Source organism: Puma concolor, chromosome B3 (genome assembly GCF_028749965.1).
Source record: "Puma concolor isolate L17-30 chromosome B3, mPumCon1.1.hap2, whole genome shotgun sequence".
NCBI classification, from domain to species: Eukaryota; Metazoa; Chordata; class Mammalia; order Carnivora; family Felidae; genus Puma; species Puma concolor.
This window is the reverse complement of record NC_141672.1, coordinates 148910640-148931356: the sequence shown is the minus strand read 5'-3', so window position 1 is coordinate 148931356 and position 20717 is coordinate 148910640. Positions and strand designations below refer to the sequence as shown.

The 20717-nt window shown below is 65.6% G+C and overlaps 2 protein-coding genes across 6 annotated transcripts in view; one reads left to right on the top strand and one right to left on the bottom strand.

The window, feature by feature from the left end:
• The window catches only part of TBC1D2B (TBC1 domain family member 2B), a 66286-nt gene extending 57859 nt beyond the window's left edge, over positions 1-8427 (top strand). For all 4 annotated transcript variants that reach the window (XM_086711774.1, XM_086711776.1, XM_086711775.1 and 1 more), the window contains exons 11-13: positions 2368-2553; positions 2702-2823; positions 5996-8427. In XM_086711774.1, the coding sequence (XP_086567900.1) occupies positions 2368-2553; positions 2702-2823; positions 5996-6188 (501 nt within the window). In that variant the 3' untranslated portion in view covers positions 6189-8427. The remainder of the gene's footprint in view (positions 1-2367; positions 2554-2701; positions 2824-5995) is intronic.
• Positions 2996-20717, bottom strand: part of ADAMTS7 (ADAM metallopeptidase with thrombospondin type 1 motif 7) — a 50728-nt gene continuing 33006 nt past the window's right edge. The window contains exons 17-25 of one of the 2 annotated variants that reach the window (XM_086711772.1): positions 18754-18880; positions 17987-18200; positions 16428-17693; positions 15564-15716; positions 15130-15303; positions 14890-15036; positions 13229-13391; positions 10072-11070; positions 2996-3677 (exon numbers count right to left, since the gene is read on the bottom strand). In XM_086711772.1, coding sequence (XP_086567898.1) covers positions 10913-11070; positions 13229-13391; positions 14890-15036; positions 15130-15303; positions 15564-15716; positions 16428-17693; positions 17987-18200; positions 18754-18880 — 2402 coding nt within the window. In that variant the 3' untranslated portion in view covers positions 2996-3677; positions 10072-10912. Of the gene's footprint in view, positions 3678-10071; positions 11071-13228; positions 13392-14889; positions 15037-15129; positions 15304-15563; positions 15717-16427; positions 17694-17986; positions 18201-18753; positions 18881-20717 lie in introns of those variants that run through there. The other variant, XM_086711773.1, reaches the window with a different exon arrangement.

Below are 20717 nucleotides of genomic sequence, written 5' to 3'. Positions count from 1 at the left end.
TAAGTACCTTGCCTGAGGAGCTACCACCAAGGCCCAGGCTGGGGTCTGGACCTCTGTCCACTCCTCCTGGAAGGCCGGGGAGGAGAGCAGGGCCTGGGCTCTGGGCCCAGTGATCCCAGGAGAGTCATCTGGTCCTCCGGTGACCGCTTCAGTTTGCTAAGCGACTGAGAGGCTAGTTTCGCCAGTGTATAAACTAGGAAGTGAGCAGTTAACAGCAGCAGTCACTGTTTTGTGGGAGTGGGGGGGCCAGTAAATAATGTTCTGTGTATCACAGACGCCTGGGAGCCGGTAGCTTCAGAGACTCAAAATCTCAGATGACTGTGTTTCAGAACAAGAAGGTCTTACTCCGAAACTTACTCCAGCGTCAGGAAGGAGCCTTTGTCTTCCTTCCCTTGAGCCAGGCCCGCCCCCCTGTGGGGGCGTGGCCCCGTGCCCCAGTTTCCACATCTGTCAGATGAGCGTCAGACTCCCCTCCTGTGGAGTGCTTGACGTCAGATTCAGACGATGCTTTAAGGGTCTGTCATAATGTTCAGAATTAAAAAAAAACTCGCAGTTACAACAGGCAGAAGGGAAAAACCTATCTTAAGTATGTGGATTTGAGATGAACTGTGCCTCGTGTTGTCACGGAAAGGGAATCGTAAACTGAAGAGACTCTCTCCCCAACTGAGAAAGTCGCAGAAGCTCCCGAGGAGCAAGCAGGTGACACAGAAAGGCGGTAAGAGGAGGATGAAAACTGCGTTACTCTACCAGGGAGACGACGGTTGGCATTTTGATGTGCTCCCTTTTTGCTCCTCCCCCACCTCCCCTTAGGTATGGACGTTGGGGGCGTGAGGTGTCCTGGCTGCTTCGCGTCACGGCTCCGGCGAGTTGCCCCGTTCGGTGGCTGCCGCGTCCCGTCGGGGCAGTGCGTGGACTGTATGTGTCCTACAGGGGGCACCGCGTGGGCCGCCCTGAAGCGGGGACAGCTTTTGTGCCCCTCTGCCCCCACGGCACCCTGCTTCCCAAATCCCTGCCGGCTGCTCGCGCCTTCTCCATCGTTCCATCCGCTGTGCACCAGGACCCGGCCGGCGCCGAGGACCCTGTCCCCCGGTGTCCCCTGGTGTCCCCCGGCGCGTTCCTCCCCCCTCCCCCCCCCCCCCGCGTCCTGCCACCTCCTGAGCCGGCGGGGCTGGAGCTGAACACAGGTCGAGCGGTGCTTGCTGCCGGCTGCTCCGCACCCGGCCCTCTGCGCCTGGACAGCCTCCAGTGCGAGGTGCCGCCTGCCGCCCGACGGATACAGGGCGCCTCTTGCGCTGTGGGGGTGGCTTCTCGCCCCTCCTCTTCAGCCCATTCCTACCCCTCCTGGCAGAAGGAGTCTGTTCCCGTCACTCATCCCATGGTTACTCGTTCTGGGGGCACTTGTGCCGTGGTCACTCATCCCAGGGTCACTTATCCCGCGGTCACTCGTTCCATGGTCACTTGTCCTGTGGTCACTCGTTCTGGGGGCACTTGTCCTCTCATCCCGTGGTCACCCGTTCCACGGTCACTCTTTCCGTGGTCACTTGTTCCATGGTCACTCGTCCCACGGTCATTCATTCTGGGGTCACTTGTCCCGTGGTCACTCGTCCCAGGGCCACTGATCCCGTGGGCACTTGTCCCACAGACACTCATTCTGGGGGCACTTGTCCCGCACTCATCCCATGGTCACTCGTTCCGTGGTCACTCGTCCCGCAGACACTCGTCCTGGGGTCACTCGTCCCACAGTCACTTGTTATGTGGGCACTTGTCCGGTGGTCACTCATCCCGGGGTCACGTCCCACAGTCTGCTGTCCTCCCTTGCCCACCTTCAGCCCCTGAAGGTGGCCAGCACTGGCCTGAGCCCCGGCCTCAGGCGCGTGCTGTCCCTAGGCCGACGTTCAAATGCGCAGGCGCTGTCTTTAGCGGGTGGTGCTGACCCTGCCCACTGAGAGGGGCGAGGCTTCTGGGGAGACCCCTCTAGGGGAGCACGCACCGGCTGCATCACATGGCGCTGTCGCGTGCCCTGGAGCGGTCCGTGCAGGTGTCCTGGGGCGGCAGCGGCTGGGAGGTGCAGGCAGTGCTTCGTGCCCCGTGACATCTGTGGGACGGCCGTGCTGCTGTCACACTAACTCTTGGGCCTGGGACTCGGTTGTGACCCATATACCCCAGATCTCGCGTGCAGCGGCCAGGCCGACTCTTCCCCCCGGCCCAGTAGCGGATCATAGCGGCCTGTGTTCTTGGGTGTTTGGGGCACACGAGTGGGTTTCAGGCCCGGGGGTGGGCGCGCCTGCGATGCGTGAGGTCCCTCGTGCGCGGCTCAGGCGGCGTGCCCGAGCGCACCCACGCCTCCGCCTCCGCCCCCCTCCCCAGGTGGACCAGCGGGTGTTCAGAGACCTCCTGAGCGAGAAGCTACCCCGTCTGCACAGCCACCTGGAACAGCACAAAGTCGACTACACCCTCATCACGTTCAACTGGTTTCTGGTGGTGTTTGTGGACAGCGTCGTGAGTGACGTCCTCTTTAAGATCTGGGACTCCTTCCTCTATGAGGGACCAAAGGTGGGTCTGCTCGCCGGGTTTCTGGGCAGCACGGTGGTGGCCAGCTGCCCGGGTGCGTGAGGGGCCACCGTGGGGCCGGGGTCACAGGAAGCAGCCGCGCCGGGCCGAAGTGTGCCTCTGCTCACAGGTGTCTCTGTCCCGCCCACAGGTCATTTTCCGCTTTGCCCTGGCTCTTTTTAAATACAAGGAGGAGGAGATCCTGAGGTTGCAGGACTCCATGTCCATTTTCAAGTATCTCCGTCACTTCACGCGCACTGTCCTCGACGCCAGGTGCGTCCTTGGGGGCGGGGGGGCGTGGCGAGAGCGGGAGCGCTGGTCCCTGCTTCCCGAGGAAAGGGTGGGGACAGGCTGGGGACACCAGGTGGCCTCCAGTGATGGGGAGGGGCGGGGGGAGGATAGAGGAGGACAGTTTATTTTTTCTCCAAGGAACATCAGTCCCAGCAGCAAAGCAGCATTTTTATTTGTCCAGCAAGCCTTTACTGAGCGTCCGGGGCACGGGGGGCACGGTGACCAAGGACGGACATCTCCCGTGAACAACCTAGGGGAGACCACTGGCGTGACAGGCTCAGGGCTGCCGTGGGGGGAGCCCAGATGGGACAAGTGCAGGGGAAAGGTGGGGGTGAGCGGGGCCGGGGGGACCCCAAGGAGAGGGTGTCCTGGGCAAAGGGATCCTGAGGAGTGGAGGCGAGAGGCAGCGTGTCTGGGGCCGTGGCGGAGCAGGACGGGCTTCATCCCCCAAGTGTCGGGAAGACAGGAGGGCTGGCATCGGAGAGGAGAAGGGGGGCGGGGGGCGGGGGGGCGGAGGGGGTAGACTAGAGCATGGGACAGGAAGTGGAGCTTGGGGAACCCTGGGCTTCTGGCCCGGGCACCAGGCCTCGGCGGATCGTGTCCGTGTTGTGCGTGTGCCCCCGACCACGTTTGGCGGCTGCCCTGGGGACTCGCCAGGGGCTCCCACGGCCAAGGCGGGGTACAGTTCACTGCTGCCCGTGTGGTACAGGGCCGCCTTTCCCTGCACATGACCGTGTTCCACGTCAGGCTTGTCTACCCGTGAGGAAGCCATGAGTCTTTCCGCAGAGAAGTGTCTGTGGCTCACATACGTTTTCAGACTATTTTTTAAATTATCTCTCAGAGAAAGAATGCAAGCAGGGGGAGGGGCAGAGGAAGAGAGAGAGAGAGAGAGGGTCCGAAGCAGGCTCCGCGGTGTCAGCGCAGAGCCCGATGCAGGGCTCGAACTCACAGACTGCCAGATCGTGACCTGAGCCAAAGTTGGACGCTTAGCCGACTGAGCCCCCCAGGCGCCCCTCAGACTTTTTGGACTGTAGCTCATAAGACCATTTCGTATCAGAATGTGAACTGCCCGTGCCAGAGCGTATAGAAGTGAAACGGTTTGTTGAAATGTCTGTGGTTCTTGCTAAAGGTCTGTGTTAGATGTTGAGGTTTCTACCTTCCTGTTACAAAATGCTTGTCATGATTCACCACGTGGGTTTCTCATCCACTGATGTGTCACAACCTGCTTGAAAGCCCGCAGGGCCCTCCAGTAAGCTGGCAGGTGCCCCTCTTCTTGGCTGGCCCCGCGAGAAGCCGCAGGCCCTCAGGACACCGGCGCTGGGGGAACCCGGCCGCAGGAGGGCTCTGGGGCAGGGGCTGGGCCCAGGTCCCGGGGAGGGGACGCTGCGAGCAAAGGGGCTGATGGCTGAGGCCACGCCCGACAGCCCAGAAGCCATCGCGGTTTGTAAGGATTTTCAGGCAGCTTGACATATCGGCGATAGTGGCCTCGGTTTCGCCAAATGAAAAGCCAGGGAGCAAAGCCTGAGACAGAGCAGGCCGAGAGCATGCGCTCCCTTCCATCAGGTCAGGGTCCCCTTACCTCCCTTCAGGCCCAGGCTGCAGGATGTGCCCCCCCCCCCCCCCCCCCGCAGCGCCTCCCGCAAGCAAGCTCTGCAGCGCCACCTCGTGAGCGGCCTCGGGCACAGCCGCCCGGCCGTTGGCCTCAGGAACTCAGGCCCCGTGGCTGGGTGGCGCCCCGGGTGTTTCACTCAGCTCCCCAGGCCGGTGGGTCCAGGGCAGCAATTCCACATAACCGAGCGGCTCCATAAGAAAGGAGGGCGCAGGTGCTGAGTCCCGTGTGCCCAGGAGACAGCGGGTCAACGGATTAGACCAGTCTCGAGTCGGGGCCCCTGGGGCCTTCAGCCTGGGCTGACCGTGGGATCTCTCTCATCTGCTGACCGGGCCGCAGAGCGGAGTGTTCTGCCCTGCCCGCTGGGCCACCAGGCCCCGGCAGCAGGGTCCCACCAGAGGCTCTGTGAAAATGACCTAGTGTTGTTTGCCTCCCATAGAGGGGGCTGGAGGCCAGCTCTCAGGTGCGTGGAGTCTGCGACTCGTGGCTGTAGGAAAAGGGTCTGGTCGTGTGGCCCCGGGTCCCGGGTCTGGGCTCACATTTCCGTTCACAGACCCCTGCGGCCCCGGCCGGTGGAGCCCAGTAGGAGGCACGGCTCGGTGCAGGCCTGTCCTGTTCTCCCACGTGCCTGTGTTCTAGAACAGTCTGGGAAGCTTGGCATTTGAAGGTGGCCTTCCTGACCTTTGACCTCACGCAGGGAGTCCTCTGGAGTCCGGCTAAGGAGTAGGTGTTTGGAAATTCAGTAGGGAGAAATGCCACCCTCCCTTAACGTTACACCTTCTAGAATAAACTTACATCAAGGCAGCCCACGTGGGTGGATGGTGGCAGGCCACCTGTGGCCGCTGGCTCTGTCCTCACAGCCTCTCCTGGGTCTGGAGGTGCGCCAGGGCCCTGTGGCTGGGAAGAGAAGCCCCTGGGCTGGATAAATCGGGGGCTGCACCCGGCCCCAGGCCCTGGGGCACCTTCTCATTCTGATCTTACTAAACCACTGGCCAGCAGCTACAGCCCCGTTTCTGTGATTTTAAACCGTTTACTGTAAATCAGTGCCTTGATCCCAGGATAGTAGGAAACCCATAGAGTGCACATCTGTCTGCAGACGTGTTCGAGCCTCGTTGTGTGGCTCCTGGGTATGACGGTGCCGGTCAGGTGGGCCTGGGTATCCGCTGCTCCCCGGTCAGGCCCGGGACAGCCCTCCGGGCCATCCTTCTGCTGGTCCCGAAGGCTCAGGCTCGCCGGCCCTGCAGTCACAGGCAAGTGCCAGGCGCTGTCCTTGTGTGCGCGTTGTGGTGGCAGCTCTGGTGACCCCAGACCTCAGGAAGGTCACTAACTTATCCCAGCCTATCGACGACGAATCAGAAACCAGAAAGGGAAGGGACGTCACCTGCCCCACGACAGAGCGAGCGTGTGTCTGAGTCCAGGCCGTGGCTCAGGGCCAGCCCCGTAGCCTGTGCGTGAGAAGGGCTGGCCTCCAGGTGATACACCTGCTGGGGTCCCATCCCGTGTCCTGCCCTGCTGACGCTCCGTGCCTGTCCTGTGTCCTTCCAGGAAACTGATCGGTATCTCCTTTGGGGACCTCAACCCGTTCCCCCTGCGCCAGATCCGGAACCGGCGCGCCTACCACCTGGAGAAGGTCCGGCTGGAGCTGACGGAGCTGGAGGCCATCCGGGAGGACTTCCTGCGTGAACGGGATGCCAGCCCTGATAAGGGTGAGCTGGTCAGCGATGAGGAGGACACCTGAGTCCCCCGTCCCCACCCCCCACGATGCTGCTCTTGCCTTCACAACCAAAGTGTGCCAAAGGGTGACCGCAGAGACGTCTCTGCTCCTTTAAAAGCCCGAATGTAACGCCCGTGGTCTCTGGAGATCTGCCGGGCAGACATCCAGGGCCACACCGCACTTTCTCCTTTCCACTCGCGGTGGGGTTTGTCCTGTTTACAACTGTCTTCCGTGCCGTGGCACGTGGCTGCGCCTGTCCCCGGCTCGCGTGGTCTGTGCGCCCCCAGGTGAACTGGCTGGATGTTTTCCAGGCCCTGTTTACTTCACGTGTCAGCTGGGTTGGTCATTGGCTCGCGCCCTCGGGACCCCGTCCCAGGCGCCTCCCTGTCTCGCTCCTCCTGCACCCGGTGCGGCTGAGGGCCTCCGCCGAGCAGCCACACTGTGCTTCGCGCACTCCCGGGCCACAGTGTGGCTGCTCTGGGGGCACGAGGGTAGTGAAAAGGGGCCTTTCCTAGAAAAGCAAGTGCGTCCCACGCTCAGAAGCGGCCTGTAGAAAACCCACACGCCTTCCCTGCGGGCAAGCGGCCTCGCCTCAACTCTGGAACAGCACTGGCCCTTCCGTGCACGGCGTTTCAAGCAGCGAAGGGCCTGGCTTTCCAGACAGCCCACACTCCCTCCTGGGCACCAGCTGGGCTCGCCTGCCCTCAGCCTGCCCTCTGCCTGGCGCAGATCTCTGTGAAATCCTTCTTTTTGGCTGGCTCCGAGTCACCGTCTGTGGAGGGAGCCGTCCCGCAAAGCAGGCCCTGCCCTGGGGCCTCGGTAGAGGGGACAGAGCAGGGCCGTGGTGCAGGTTCCGGGTGACAGTCGAGGTCTCCTCCGCCTGCTGGTGTGGGGGGAGGCGGCTGCCGGGGCTTGGGGCACCGCTCGGGTCCCCTCCCCAGTGCTGCCCACGGGCATCCGCTCTGGCAGCGTCCTTGTTCATCCCCGAGGCCGAGGGGGTCACACCACCCAGGCAGCTCCGGAGACGGAGCGCTAGCTGTTTGAAGCCCCGGAGAGAGGCTTTGCCCAAGGAAGTGGACTTCTGCTTTATCACAGCGAGGACCGTCCCTGATGCGGACGTGTGACACTGTTTCCTGGCACAGTATTGCTCAAATAGGAAAGAAATGACTTCAAGTGGGATATTTACACTACCTGGAGAAGTTGGAAACAGCCCTTAGTTGATGTGTTCGATGCAGCCTGAGTGCTGAACCGATGGAATTTGAAGCGCTTTTTTCCCAAGTAGGGATGTCCTGTCACCAGCGTTGAGCAGGGTCCAAGCCGGGTCCGCATCTCCACAGACTGAGTTTCCGTCCGTAGGTTGGTTGACTTGATTTTCGGGTATCAGACACGTTGCACCGTTGTTCGTTTCCTGGGGGTGGCTGGTGGCGTCCTCACTGCCATTCGAGGACCCCCTGCCCTGGCCCCCACGCAGCTGCCGGCCTGGGGACAGCGGTGAGGCTGTGCGGCCGGATCAGACCGTAGTTTCCGGATCGATTTCCCGGAGGTGACGGTGCTGCTGGTTTTGTCCGTCTTGCCCCAGAAAGATGCATCTTAAAGACTGGATCGGGCCCAGGTTCCCACTGTACGTGGCTGGAGTCGTGGTTTCAGGGAGCGGCTGGCCGGGCTGTGCCGCTGCCTCCAGGCAGTCCGTCCGAGGCCGGAAGTTGGTGTGAAAGCCGAGGGGTTGGGGGAACGGGCCAGGGGTGCTGGCCTCTGGGTGTCCGGAGGGCAGGAGGGGAGCTTGGCCTGGTCCGGACGGGACAGGATGGGGCCGTCGCTCCAGAACCACAGGGCCCGGAACGGCCCCCTCTCCTGCCCCCTCCACCAGGCGGGCAGCGTCCCGATGGGACGGCCTCAGCACCGGCCCAGGGCCCCTGCAGGCTGGGTCTCGTGGAGACACTTCTTGCCCAAACGCGTGTACCGTGGCCAAGGGGATTCCCTCAACGTGTTGGGGGGGCACCTGCCGGCTTGCACGTGGATGTGTTTTTGTTTCATGGGTTGAACATGTTAATACTTTTGTATATTTTTTCACTACAGTTTATATTTTTATAGACTTTGTATCGAGGTTTTTCTAGGTGACGTACATCTATTTTATATAACGAGTCTTGTGTACGGCTCCCCGTATTTGTGTATAAACCTGAGCACGACGTGGCTCCCCACTCCTGGGCCCCGGGCATCCTGTCTCTGGCTCATGCTGGGGCTGCTTCCCCGGGTGGCACCTCCCTGGTCACTTGCGGCCATGCGGACAGCTGTCCAGCACCCGCTGGGGCTGGACCGAGACTGGATTCTCCTCCATTGTATCCATATAGGAAATATTCTAGGCAGATAGCCAGCGCGTTTTCCTTTTTGAAGCTAAACGTGTGTATTGCACAAATCCCCACCCTTGGCTTTGTGCCGCGTGGTCTTCCCCAGGTGCCCTGGGCGGCAGTCAGCCTGGGGCGGGAGGGGGTGTGCCGGCAGGGGGGCTGCTGGCAGGTGACTTTCCTTCATGTCTCTGCAGCTTCTGTGCTCGTCTTCCAGTTAAACTTTGGAACGGTACTACTAAAAAGCCAAATAAACTACTAATTTGTATAACATTGTGGTTTGAAATGTGGTTATAATCGCTCGTGATGGGGCTCACCCCAGGGCTGAGGGGGGACAGGGGCCTCCCCGACCTGCCAGCAGGGTGTTTAGGTCCGTGCCCTTGGTTTGCTCTTTCGGGGTGCGTGGGACGAGACGCCTCGCCTCGGTCGGCGGTGCAGCCCCGGGAGCCGAGGCCGAGCTGGCAAATGGGGGGCCTCGGCCGGGAGCCGCCCTGTGTCTGGAGCAGCCCCCCGGGTCACAGCTGTGCCGTGCCCCGCCTGAGTCATGGGTTGTTTGCCTCTCGTCTGGGCTGACCGCTCAGCTGCCACCGGGGACACCATCCCCCTCAGCCCCCATCATCGGAAAAACACACCACAATGATTAAGACCAAATGTCTTTCCACGGTGTGGGGGAGGGGGCTCCAGGGAGGGTTCCCGGACAGAGCAGACGAGGGCCCACTGAGAGTCTCCAGGTCAGACTCTGTGAGGCTGGGGGTTCCTGCGACCACAGCAGCGGGAGCGGAGCCGGCACTGGGACCCCCGTGCCGTGCCCTCTGGCTCTCGCCCCTGCTCAGTGTGGGTCAGGCGCCCGGACAGAGGCCGTCACAGAGCGTGGGTCCCCAGAGCTACTGCAAACACAGGAAGGAAGCCTGCTGCCCCTCCCCCAGTGCAGGATCCTGGGACTCTCTCAAGCCCCCGTGACTCGCTTTCCTGAAGTGACCTCAGAGTGACTAGCTCTGCCAAAGCCGTCTTCCCGCTGGGGGCAGCCCAGAGCTCAGGTGGAAGGGGGCTTGGGCCAGACCCACGCGGAGCGGGCGGGGCTCTGCAGCCGGCGGCTTAGGGGTGTTACCGGAAGGGGTGCTGCGTGCGGAGGACGGGAAGCCGGGGAGCAGCTGGGCACCTCTCCCTCCGTGCCTTCCACGTGGGGACCAGTCCCCGGGACGGACGCCTGCTGGTGGCTTCAGCCTCTGATGCACAAGTGGCCACGTGGCCCTCGCTACCACGGCCCAAGGACCGCTGTGAACGGCACGTGCCGTGGAACTGAATGTGGTGTCCACCGGTGTGCACGGGGCCGGGGGCCTTTCTCAGCCTCGGTGTCCCCCACGTGAAGAAGGGGTCTACACTCTCCAGGAGCAGGGCTCGTGAGCACCGTGTAAGGGGGTCAAGTTCAAGACTCATGGCCAGAGGTAAGGGTTGGAGCCTACCCAGGCCACTTCCTGGAGGAGCAGCTGGGCCGCCCCCCCTCCCCCCCGCCTCCTCATTCCTGGTTCAAGCCCAGAACACTCCCCAGACCACCTGGTGCCCACCTGCCATCTGCTGTTCACGCCTGCCTCCACGGACCTAGGTCTGTCCGGCAAGAAGGGAGCTCTGGTGGGCAGGTGCTAGGTCATGGGTCAGCGTCACAGGAGCCCAGCAGCTGGGGTTGGCGGGGCAGAATGCCCCCCCCCCCAAATCTGTCTCTGAACATGGAGATGTGGGAAAGGGACAAGCAGGGACCAGGAAGGATGTGGCCGCCCATCTGCTCCTACCTGGACCCCGTCTCTCCCCCTGGTGCAGGTAACAGCCGAAGTGGCGAGGGCCAGGAACCAGATAGGGAGTCCCGGACCCCGTCGCGATCATCCCAGGGGACAGCCCCTGCTGGAGACCAGAGGGCCTTACTGCTCGAGGGAGGGTGTGACCCATTCATTGTGAAACACAGGTCTCTCCTGGAGTGGAGACGTGGGGGGTGGGCGAGCGACTTGAAGGGGCAGAAAGAGCGTGGCCCAGGACCCCCGCCCCACCCCCGCCTTCACCAAGCTGTACTCCCGCCATAACACCTCCCAAGGAGGCCCCCAAGCACCTATTCTAGGGTTTCCCCGAGGAGCACGTGAAGGGTGGTGAGTCAGGAGGATAGAGACCAGGGGGTCTGACCTGAAATTCTCCCAATCCAAGAGGAAGTCACGCCGTGCTCAAAACCATAGTGCTCATTTATGTATAACAATAATAACGTTCTGCAGACTGTTAAAAAAATACCTTTCTTGGGGTGAGAGATCCCGAGCCCGCCGTCAGCGGGCCGGGTTAGCACCTTTGGGGTGCAGCCCGCACCGGGGCATGAGGTCCGTGCGTCTGGGACGGTCTGTTCGTGCGGCCTGGCCTGGCTGGAGTGGGTCAGCGGCGGGCGACGCGCTGATGGCCGCGGGAGGGGACCCCGTGGCCTGGTAGGGGGCAGGAGCGGCAGCACTGGGTGCGGACGGCAGGCAGCTGGCAGCGGCCCAGCAGGCGGAGGGTCTCACAGAAGCCGAAGGACAGGCGATCCCGCTCGCAGCCTGGGGTGGGGTGGGGTGGGGTGGGAGCCTCAGGAGGAGCCACACCTGCACCCCTCCCTCCTCCACCTGGGCTGTCCCCAGGATCAGGGTGGCCAGGAGCCTCAGGGGCTTGGCGGCCACCCCCAAGGGCTTGAGCCCTCTGGGCCCGGAGGTGCCAGTCCCCAGTTGTTGCTGTGGCCCCATCCCACCTGCCTGCCCTCAGGTTTCCAGACGAAAGGCCCCGAGACTCCACCCGTGACCATCTCAAAGGCTCCTGAGAAGGCAAAGAGCCTGCTGCCCCTCCCCTTCCCTGGCGTGACCTGGGCCACACAGCCTCCCGAGGAGGGACGGAGGGACAGAGGGAGGCGGCAGACCGGGGCCTGGCTGACCCTCCCGCCCTGTGCTTATCGGAGCTATTTCGGGAAGTGGTTTGCTTCCAGCCCTCCCGGCCTCGCCCTCGCTGCCACTGACGTCCCCCAGCTGCCCGGCTCAGTGCCACAGACGCCCGGGTGCGGGAGGAGCAAGAAGGCAGCCACGCTGCGGGCCTGGGACATCCCCCAGGCCACACAGAGGGCACGTGGCAGCAGGCTGGCTCCTCCGCCCCGACTCCTGGCCGTGGGTCTGAGCTACGGCATCTGTGGACCTGCATCCTGTTCCCACTGTGTGACCTCAAGCGAGCTTCTTCACCCCTGGGAGGGCAGTTCCCTCCTCTGCCAACAACCCCCACCTCCACAGACAGGCGGATGTGGGCCACGCTATGTCAGCTGCCTCACCACGGTGACCGCACACCCTGGAGTTTCCAGGCTTTCTGAATGTCTTGCCACACCAGCCCACAAACCGTCAAAACATCCTGGGGCTCCAGGATCTCGGTGTCCAAGTACCCCCAGCTGGCCTCCACCCTCAACTACTCACTTGGTCAGGAAACACCTAGCCCCCCTTCCCCCATCGCCTCCTCGCAGCCCGCCCCCTGGCCCCCGGGACACCTGGCCAGCTTGGCTGCAGGCCCCAAAGGCCTCTGTTGCTACCCTCTCCCCCAGCTGGCCCTCTCCTCCAGACAGCACGGCTGCCCAAGTGCCCCTGGCACTGAGCCCAAGCGTGAAGGACAGGAAGGAGCTGGGGCCGGGCTGCGTGCAGCAGGGGCCGTGAGCTGCTGCTGAGCAGATGCCGGGGGTCAGGGCAGGTGGCGTCTCCGCTGGGCCTTGAGGCTGGGATTTGAGGAGGCCAGACCGCCCCTCGCAGCGGCCTGGGTGGAACTGCCCAAGGAGGCAGCCGGGGTGGGGGGCACAGCCCGGAGGCCCTGAATGCCAGCCTGAGCACCGCACACTGTCCTATGTCCCGGGGGGGGGGGGCGGGGGGGCAGACAGCTGACGGGCACAGAAGCAGCTGGGCTCTCCTCCTGACCCCCCGGCTGCAGTGGCGGCAGCAGCTGACGGGGACCGGGCAGCAGAGGGAGAGGGCCACCCTCCCTGAGCACCTCCTGGGCCCTCCCCCGCCCGGGACCTGGCTTCTGCTCTACCCACCCCGTCCCCGAGCACGGGGGCCCTCGGCCCCTCTATGCACCGGGAAGTGGGGCCTGAGGCCGCACAGCTGGTGAGGAGCCTGGTCTCCCATGCTCGGCACAGCTCGGGCCGCCGGGGCTGCCGGAAGGCGGCTGTGCGCCCGCGTGTGTGCAGAGCCACCTCTGGCCGGGCCCTCCTCCAGCAGGAAGCAGCTGGCCAGGAAGCAGCCAGCAGGACCCTGGAAGGGAGGCGGCTGTGTGTGGCTGCACCGCCACCCTCCTCCAGCCCGGGGCGGCGGGGGGGGGGGGGGGGGGGCTCAGCCAGAGCCGGGGCTCCACAGTCCCAGGGACGTCCCTGGCCTCACTCGGCAAGTGACCGAGACCCAGAGGAAGGAGGAGCTTGCTCCAGGCCGCAAGGCAACTTGGGGGCCAGGTCGGCCGCCGCCCCTCTTCCTGTGCCAGAGGGAGCCGCCCGCGGGGTGCGGTGGGCCGGACCCCCTTGCCTCCGACCCTGGCCCGGCCCCGGCTCCTGCCTGGTACCCGCGGCCTCACCGTTCTCAGCCAGCCAGTGCTGTGGGGGCAGCAGCTGGACAGAGGGTCCCGTCTCCCTCATGCCCCGTCCCACCCCCTCCCCCCCGGCCCCACCCCGCCCCGGCACAGCCACCGCAAGGAAGCACTCACGTGGAGCCTCGCCGAGCTCACAGTCTTGGGTGCCGCACGGCCGGGAGCTCTCGGGCCAGGCCTCGTGGCCGCACTGGTCACTGTCCTCCTCGGGCAGCCCGGTCTGGGTGTTGACACACCTGACCAGGCGTCTCTGCACACCGCCACCACAGGGGGCCGAGCACTGTGGGGGGGGCAGAGGTGAGGGGCCGAGCACTGTGGGGGGGGCAGAGGTGAGGGGCCGAGCACTGTGGGGGGGGGCAGAGATGAGGGGCGGAGCACTGTGGGGGGGGCAGAGGTGAGGGGCGGAGCACTGTGGGGGGGGCAGAGGTGAGGGACCGAGCACTGTGGGGGGGGCAGAGGTGAGGGGCCGAGCACTGTGGGGGGGATAGAGGTGAGGGGCCGAGCACTGTGGGGGGGATAGAGGTGAGGGGGCCGAGCACTGTGGGGGGGCAGAGGTGAGGGGCCGAGCACTGTGGGGGGGATAGAGGTGAGGGGGCCGAGCACTGTGGGGGGGCAGAGGTGAGGGGGCCGAGCACTTTGGGGGGGCAGAGGTGAGGGGGCCGAGCACTTTGGGGGGGCAGAGGTGAGGGGCGGAGCACTGTGGGGGGGGCAGAGGTGAGGGGCGGAGCACTGTGGGGGGGGCAGAGTTGAGGGGCGGAGCACTGTGGGGGGGGCAGAGTTGAGGGGCGGAGCACTGTGGGGGGGGCAGAGTTGAGGGGCGGAGCACTGTGGGGGGGCAGAGTTGAGGGGCGGAGCACTGTGGGGGGGGCAGAGTTGAGGGGCGGAGCACTGTGGGGGGGGCAGAGTTGAGGGGCGGAGCACTGTGGGGGGGGCACAGTTGAGGGGCGGAGCACTGTGGGGGGGGCAGAGGTGAGGGGCGGAGCACTGTGGGAGGGGCGGAGCACTGTGGGGGGGGCAGAGGTGAGGGGGGAGGAGGGGCGTCGCCTAGAGCCAGTCCCTGCACCTGACAGCCTCCCCCCCATGTCCCCTCAGAGGCCACCTGGCATTCACCTGCAGGAGGTACACCTGCGTGGAGGCCCAGGAGGCCAGAGACAGGGCCCGGAGGACCCACCATGGCCCCGGGGCAGCGCGGTGGGGGAGGGGGGAGGGGGGAGGGGGGAGGCAGAAAGTTTCTCAAGGGGAGCCCTCCGTCCGGAGTCGGGCTTTATTCTGATTTGTTAGGGTCTGAGGTTGTAAAAAACCCTACAAACAGGTTTCATCTCTGCCCCTCGGTGCCAGGCCCTGGGCTCAGGGCCTCATCGTGTTAACCCTCACACCCCACTGTCGAAGACGAAGAAACAGCGGCCCAGCAAGGCAGAGCCACCGGCCCAGAGTCACTGGGTGGCCGGAGGTGCTGCAACCCCCGAGCTGCCCCCCGCCGGCCCCTCCTCCACCCCGGCTGCCGCCTAGGCCTCTGCTCGGGTCCCTGAAGGCTCACGGCTTCCGTTCCCACCCCCCTGCGTTGGGTGCTCCCCTCGGGCCTCACCCCCAGGGGCCTCACCCCCCGAGTCCTCCGCGCCAGAGAACCCACCCGGTCCCTTCCTCTCTCCCCAGCAGCAGGGCGGGGACCTCGTGTGGCCACCGCCCGCATCTGCGGTGACCAGAAGGAACGCCTGGGGCGGAGGACCGAGCGGTGGCTGCCGGGCACCTGTCCCGCCCCTCCTCCGCGTGCGGCTCACCTGGCCCCAGGGCCCCACCACCCACTTGGTACAGGGCTGGGTGTTGCAGGACCGCGTGCTGTTGGGTCTCAAGGCCTCCTCGCAGAGGCCCGGCTCCGGACAGGTCACCAGACGCCGCTGCTCGCCACCGCCACAAGCCTCTGAGCACTAGGAGGGTGCGACGGCAGGGAACGGGCTGAGGGCGCTTCTAGGGGCCGAGGCCACCCCCACCCCCGCCCCGCCCTGGCCCCCAGGCCTCACCTCTCTCCAGGAAGAGACGTACCAGCTGAGGCAGGGCTGGGCGCCGCAGGGACGGCGGGCCGGTGGCATGGCTGGCCCCGGCTGGCAGTGGAAGGGCCGCAGAGGCCGGAGGTCCTGCGTGTCCACGCACTGCACGTCCCGTGTCGAGGACCCTCCGCCACAGCTGCGGGAGCACTGCGGGCCGAGCAGCACGGGTGAGTGTACCCCCCGCACATGCGCACGCGACCCGCGGAACCCCATCCTCCGCCCGGCCCCAGGGCAGGTGGACAGAGTGCAATGTAGAGCGGGTGACGATGAGGTCCCGAGGGTGACGGCAGGTACGGGGGGGGGGGAGGGTTGCTGAGGCAGGTCACAGGGAACCGAGAAGGGACCAGGCAGGGGACCGGATGAGCACAGGATGGCAGCCGGGAGCCTCCCACCCCAGGCCCGCGTACCTTACTCCAGTTGCCCGCATGCCAGGCTGCACATGGCCTCAGGTGGCAGTGGCGGGCGGGCTGGGGCCGGCCCTCGGGGGCACAGTCGTCCTCCCGGCCCGAACTGCAGCGCACGGGCCTCCACACGGCACCCAGGCCGCAGGTGGTGGAGCACTGGGGACCAGGACATGGGCCATGAGGGCGGGCAGATCCCCAGCCAGGGGCTGCCCATCCAGGTGGGGGGTGGGGACCCTGGTGGAGCCAGGGCCTCAGTCTCCCCCTCTGCAGAGGGGGGGCTCTCCACCCACCTCCCAAGAAGACCGTGCGTGAGGACCAAAAATCACAAGCCACAGTCTGTGCCCACAGGGGACGCACGAGGTGACCCAGCCGTCGTGACCAGGCTCACTGCTCCCCAAAGTCACGGAGGAAGGGAGTCTGGATTCCTGTCTCTGCCTGTCCCTCCCCCCCCAGGATGAGGAGTCTGAACCGAACTGAACAGTGACACTGGGGGGGCGCCTGCCAGCTTCTTCCTGTCAGGTTCAGACCCTCGCCGGCCTGAGCGGGGAGGGGCCACTGGGGGCAGGGGGCTATGGCCGCCCTGTCCAGGGAGCTTGCCAGCCGGGTGTGAGGGACGCTGCCCCCGGCTGCCCCCATCTGTGCTACCTGCCCTCCCGGCGGACCCCCGTGCCACTGGGGGCCTCTGGGGACTCCAGGGATGGGCGCCTCCCTGGACAGCTCACCACTCAGACAAGAAACGGGCCTGATGGGGTGGACTGCCCCCAGGGGCACATGGAGGGCGTGACCTGAGACGACATCCCCCCCCCCCCCAGGCAGGGTTTGGGCCCCGGGTCCCAGAGGAGGAGATAGAGGTGGTGAGGCCCCTACCTCACTCCAGTTGCCCACTTCCCAGCTGGCATTCCCAGCGGGGGGCAGGTGCACGGCCAGGCTGGGGTCTGGCTGGGCCTCAGGGATGATGCTGCCATTGGCCGAGCCGTCCTGAGCTGGTGTGAACACCACGGAACCAGGGGACTCGGGGCCCACAAGTCCTGGGCCCGGGGCCGGCAGGAGGAAGGCTCCTGGTGCTGCTGGGGTCCAAGGGGTGGGAGGCCCCGGCTCCAGGGTGCTGTCCCCGTCCCGGGTCTCTGGCTGAGCGACCGGCGGAGGAGGAGGGGCAGGAGCCCCCCCAATGCTGGGCCACAGCTCACTGTCCGCAGGCCCCAGGCCACCGTTCAGAGTTGGCTCCCAGGCCACAGTCCCAGCTGTCCACAGCGATCCTGCGTCGGGACTGGGGGAGGAATGGCTGGGGCCCGTGGCGGGTGAGGCGGGTGGGGTGGGGTGGGGCCCTTGGGGGGGGCCGGTACCCTCCTCCTCGGACAGCTCGTTGGTCCTCTCCCACCACGGAGGGGACGTCCAGCTCTGGCTGTCTTCCCCTCCCAGGACCCTGTTTTGGCTCCCAGGGGCAGCCGGTTTCTCCGTGCCACCGGCTGGAGTGGGGGGCCGGGGCAAGCTGGGGAGCCCAGAGTCTGGGGCCTCAACAGGGGTGTCTTCCTCAGGCAAGAAATTGACCAGGGGGTCTCCGGGGGTCTGCTCTGAGGGTGGGGGCGGGGAGAGGCCAGCCTGGCCGGGCCAAGGGGCAGGCGACCCGCCTCCTGGCGTCCCAGGAAGCTCTGAGGCCAGCAGGGGGGTGGCTGTGGGGGGCTCAGCAGGACTGCTCAGGGGCGGGGGTGTCCGGTCCCCCGCACCTGCCAGGTCTGGGGCGGGGTCCTCCAAGGGCCCGTAAGAGAGATCCTCATGGAAGTTAATGAAATTGTAGTCGTAATAGAAATCGTCAACGAACACGGGCCCCGGCGGGCCCAGCCCAGGGTCCTCCTCGATGGCGTTGCCCACGCCGGTCGGCTCGGGTGACGAGGGGGGCGGGGGGCGTGGGGCCAGGCACGGGGGGATGAAGTCGATCTCGTTGAGGAACTCGTGGCTGGAGGAGGAGCCGCTGCCCGAGCCTTCGGGGCCCAGCGCGTCCAGGGTCCGCGGACAGGGCGGCAGAGAGCAGGTAGCCTTGCCGGCCGGCCGCCGCGCCTCGTCACAGGGGACGCCGGTGTCGTTGGTGCAGAGGACACTCCGGAGCCGAGCGCCATCCCCGCACGTAGCCGAGCACTGGAGAGGAGGCCGGAGAGAGGGGCTCGGGCCAGGGGAGGTCAGGGGCCAGGGGAGGTCAGGGCCCAGGGCGCCCTGCCTGCTGGCCGAGGGCAGAGCGGGAGGCCTCGGCCAGCCGACTCTGGGCCTGTCCAGCCCCAGACCATGGCGTGCAGTGGTGGCTCTCCAGGGCAGCCTAGTCCCCGAGGCTTCGGGGGACGCCCCCACCGCCCTCCCACCGTGAGGCCTGCCAGGGAGGGCCCCCTGAAGACCGATGGTGGAGCTGGGGGCGGGCCCCCCATCCTGACACTCACCTGAGACCAGTTCCCCACGGCCCAGGTGGCGGGGCAGGGCACCTCACGGTTACAAGGACTTTCGGCAGGGGGCCGGGGGAGGTGCTCGCAGGCAGGCGGCTGCAGGGCCTTCTGCTCATCCGGCCCCACACCGCGGATGCAGAGCACAGAGCGGCGGGAGAGGCCCGCGGGCCCGCAGGAGTGGGAACACGCCTGCCACTCCCCTGCCCACCACCTGTGAGGCACACGGGCCACATCAGCGGAGCCTGGCCGCGCTCCCAGGCACTGGGGGTGCAGGCGGGGTGGGGTGGGTTGGGGCCCAGGGACAATCTCCCAGGCACTCGGGGTGCAGGCAGGTCGGGTCAGGACACAGGGGACAATCTCCCAGGCACTCGGGGTGCAGGTGGGTCAGGACTCAGGGGACAATCTCCCAGGCACTCGGGGTGCAGGTGGGTCAGGACTCAGGGGACAATCTCCCAGGCACTCGGGGTGCAGGTGGGTCAGGACTCAGGGGACAATCTCCCAGGCACTCGGGGTGCAGGCGGGTCGGGTCAGGGCCCAGGGAACAATCTCCCAGAGCTGCAAGCCCCGAAGCCCAGTGACAGGACCTCCCCGGGGGGCTGGGCAAGACCCAAACCCTAGTGACCAGGGACATCCTAGGCCAGCTGCTCCAGGCTGGGGTGGTGGTGGCCACGACCTGGGCCTTTCGCCCCACTCCCTCAGCCCCCTCCTGTGGGCCCAGGATGTGGGGTCTGTGGCAGGGCCAGGAGCGGTCAGGGCGGGCTCACCGGGCAGGGCACGGCTCCTCGCTGCACTGCCTCTGGCGGTCATCAGGCCGGACCAGGGGGTCACAGTGTCTCTCGTCCACGGGCCCCACCTGTCGCTCGGTACAGTGCACAGTCTGCCTCTGCATACCTGGGGGGCCGCGGGGGCTCAGCCTGGGCCCGGCACCCAGGGTGCCCCCTGCCCGGGCTGCCCCGCACCCAGAGACAAGGCCACACCCGCTCCTCTAGAACCCTCCCAGAACAAGGCCTCCGCCTCCACCCCTAGATGGGGACCAGAGCGTGGAGGTTCGTGGCGTTGAGGGCCCAGCCCCTTGGCGTCCTAGCTGGGAGGCTTGGGCGGCTCACCCGGCCTCTCTGAACCTCCGTGTGTTTATCTGTAAGTGGGAGGAAGAGTAACACCCGCCTCGAAGCCAGGGTGTGAGGACAACACGTGGTCGTGCAAACCCAGCCTCCCCTCCCAGCAGGATCAGCGCTCAGGAAAGGCGGAGCGAGGCCACTCACCAGACCCCCGAACAGACATTCCTCTCCAGCCCACCTTTGTCACTGTTCCTGTCCCCCAGCCACCACCTGCCTCTGGGCCTTTGCACGACTGCACTCTTCCCCTCGGACACGTACCCCACACTGTCTCCGGTGGCAGGACCGTCCAGCAGGCCCTGCCTTCCCCTGCTTCCCTCACAGGCCAGAAGACCAGGTCTCCTTGGCCTGAGCCTTCCGTCCTGTCCACTCCTCCTCCCCTAACAGAATTCTGGTTCTCTGCAAGGACCTGCTGAGAACACTCCCCATGGGAGTTCCCGTGTGCAAGGGAAGGACACGGGGAGAAAGGACACGAGTCTCTCCCCTGGGGGTCAGCCCCTCGCCCCTTCCTTCTTCCTGCCTGGACCCCAAGAAGGGGGAGGGCGGGGCTACCTTGACACACATGAGGGGAACACTCGGATGGGGAGAGAGGTCCTGGGTCCCTAAGGCCACCCCGAGCCACCTGCACTGGTGCTCCAGCTGGCACCCCACGACCTGCAGCGCCACACGCCCCTCAGCCACCCACCTGTGAAGCGGCCGTCCGCTGACCCCCAGGGCCCGGTCTAACGGGTTTGCGGTCATGTTTGTAAACGTAAAGACGCTCTATGGGACAGGATACTTTTTAAGAGCTTTTGAAAATTTCTGCCAGGTTTCCGTGTGTCGGTTTCTACTTTATCATCACACGAGGTTTTTAAGGAATGTTTGAGGGGTACCTGGGTGGCTGAGTCGATGAAGTGTCCAATTTTTTATTCGGCTCAGGTCGTGATCTCGTGGTTCATGGGTTTGAGCCCCGAGTCAGGCTCTGCGTGGACAGCACGGACCCTGCTTGGGATTCTCCCTCTCCCCCCACCCCCTCTCTGCCCCTCCCTGACTCGTGCTCTCAAAATAAAAAACTAAAAAGGAACGAGAAGACGTCTGTCCCAGACTCCTGATGCTGAGATCCCTGGACACTGAGGGGCACTGGGGGTGACGAGCCCCGGGGAACAGGGGTCAGCGACACTGTTACACGTCTCAGAGTGCGTGTGGGGAACGGGCCACTGGGCCCAGAGGCTCAGAGCGGGGGTGGGGACACGCTGGTGGTCCTGGCTCCCTCCTCCCCACCTCTCCTCCTCCTCCTGATCCCCCCTGCGAAGCCCCTCCTGGGGCAGCAGCCAGGGAGCACCAGGCTCTGGGCCGCCCAGGAAGGAGCCGCAAAGCCCGTCTGCAGCAGGAGGTGGAGGAAGGAGCCCACGGAAGACTGTGAGGATGAGGGTCCGGTGTCCGGAGTGGGACAGAAGCACCGGTGAGGGGCCTGCTGAGCAGTGAGAACGAAGGAAGGGGCAGCCGGCGCGTCTCTGGGGACACAGCGCCAGCAGCTGAGACACACCGGGCGCTCAGCACGTGTCCGGTCCTGTGCCGGCCTCTCCCCCGAAGGACCCGGGACAGGGCTGCCGGCGGCCCCGCTCCGGACACGG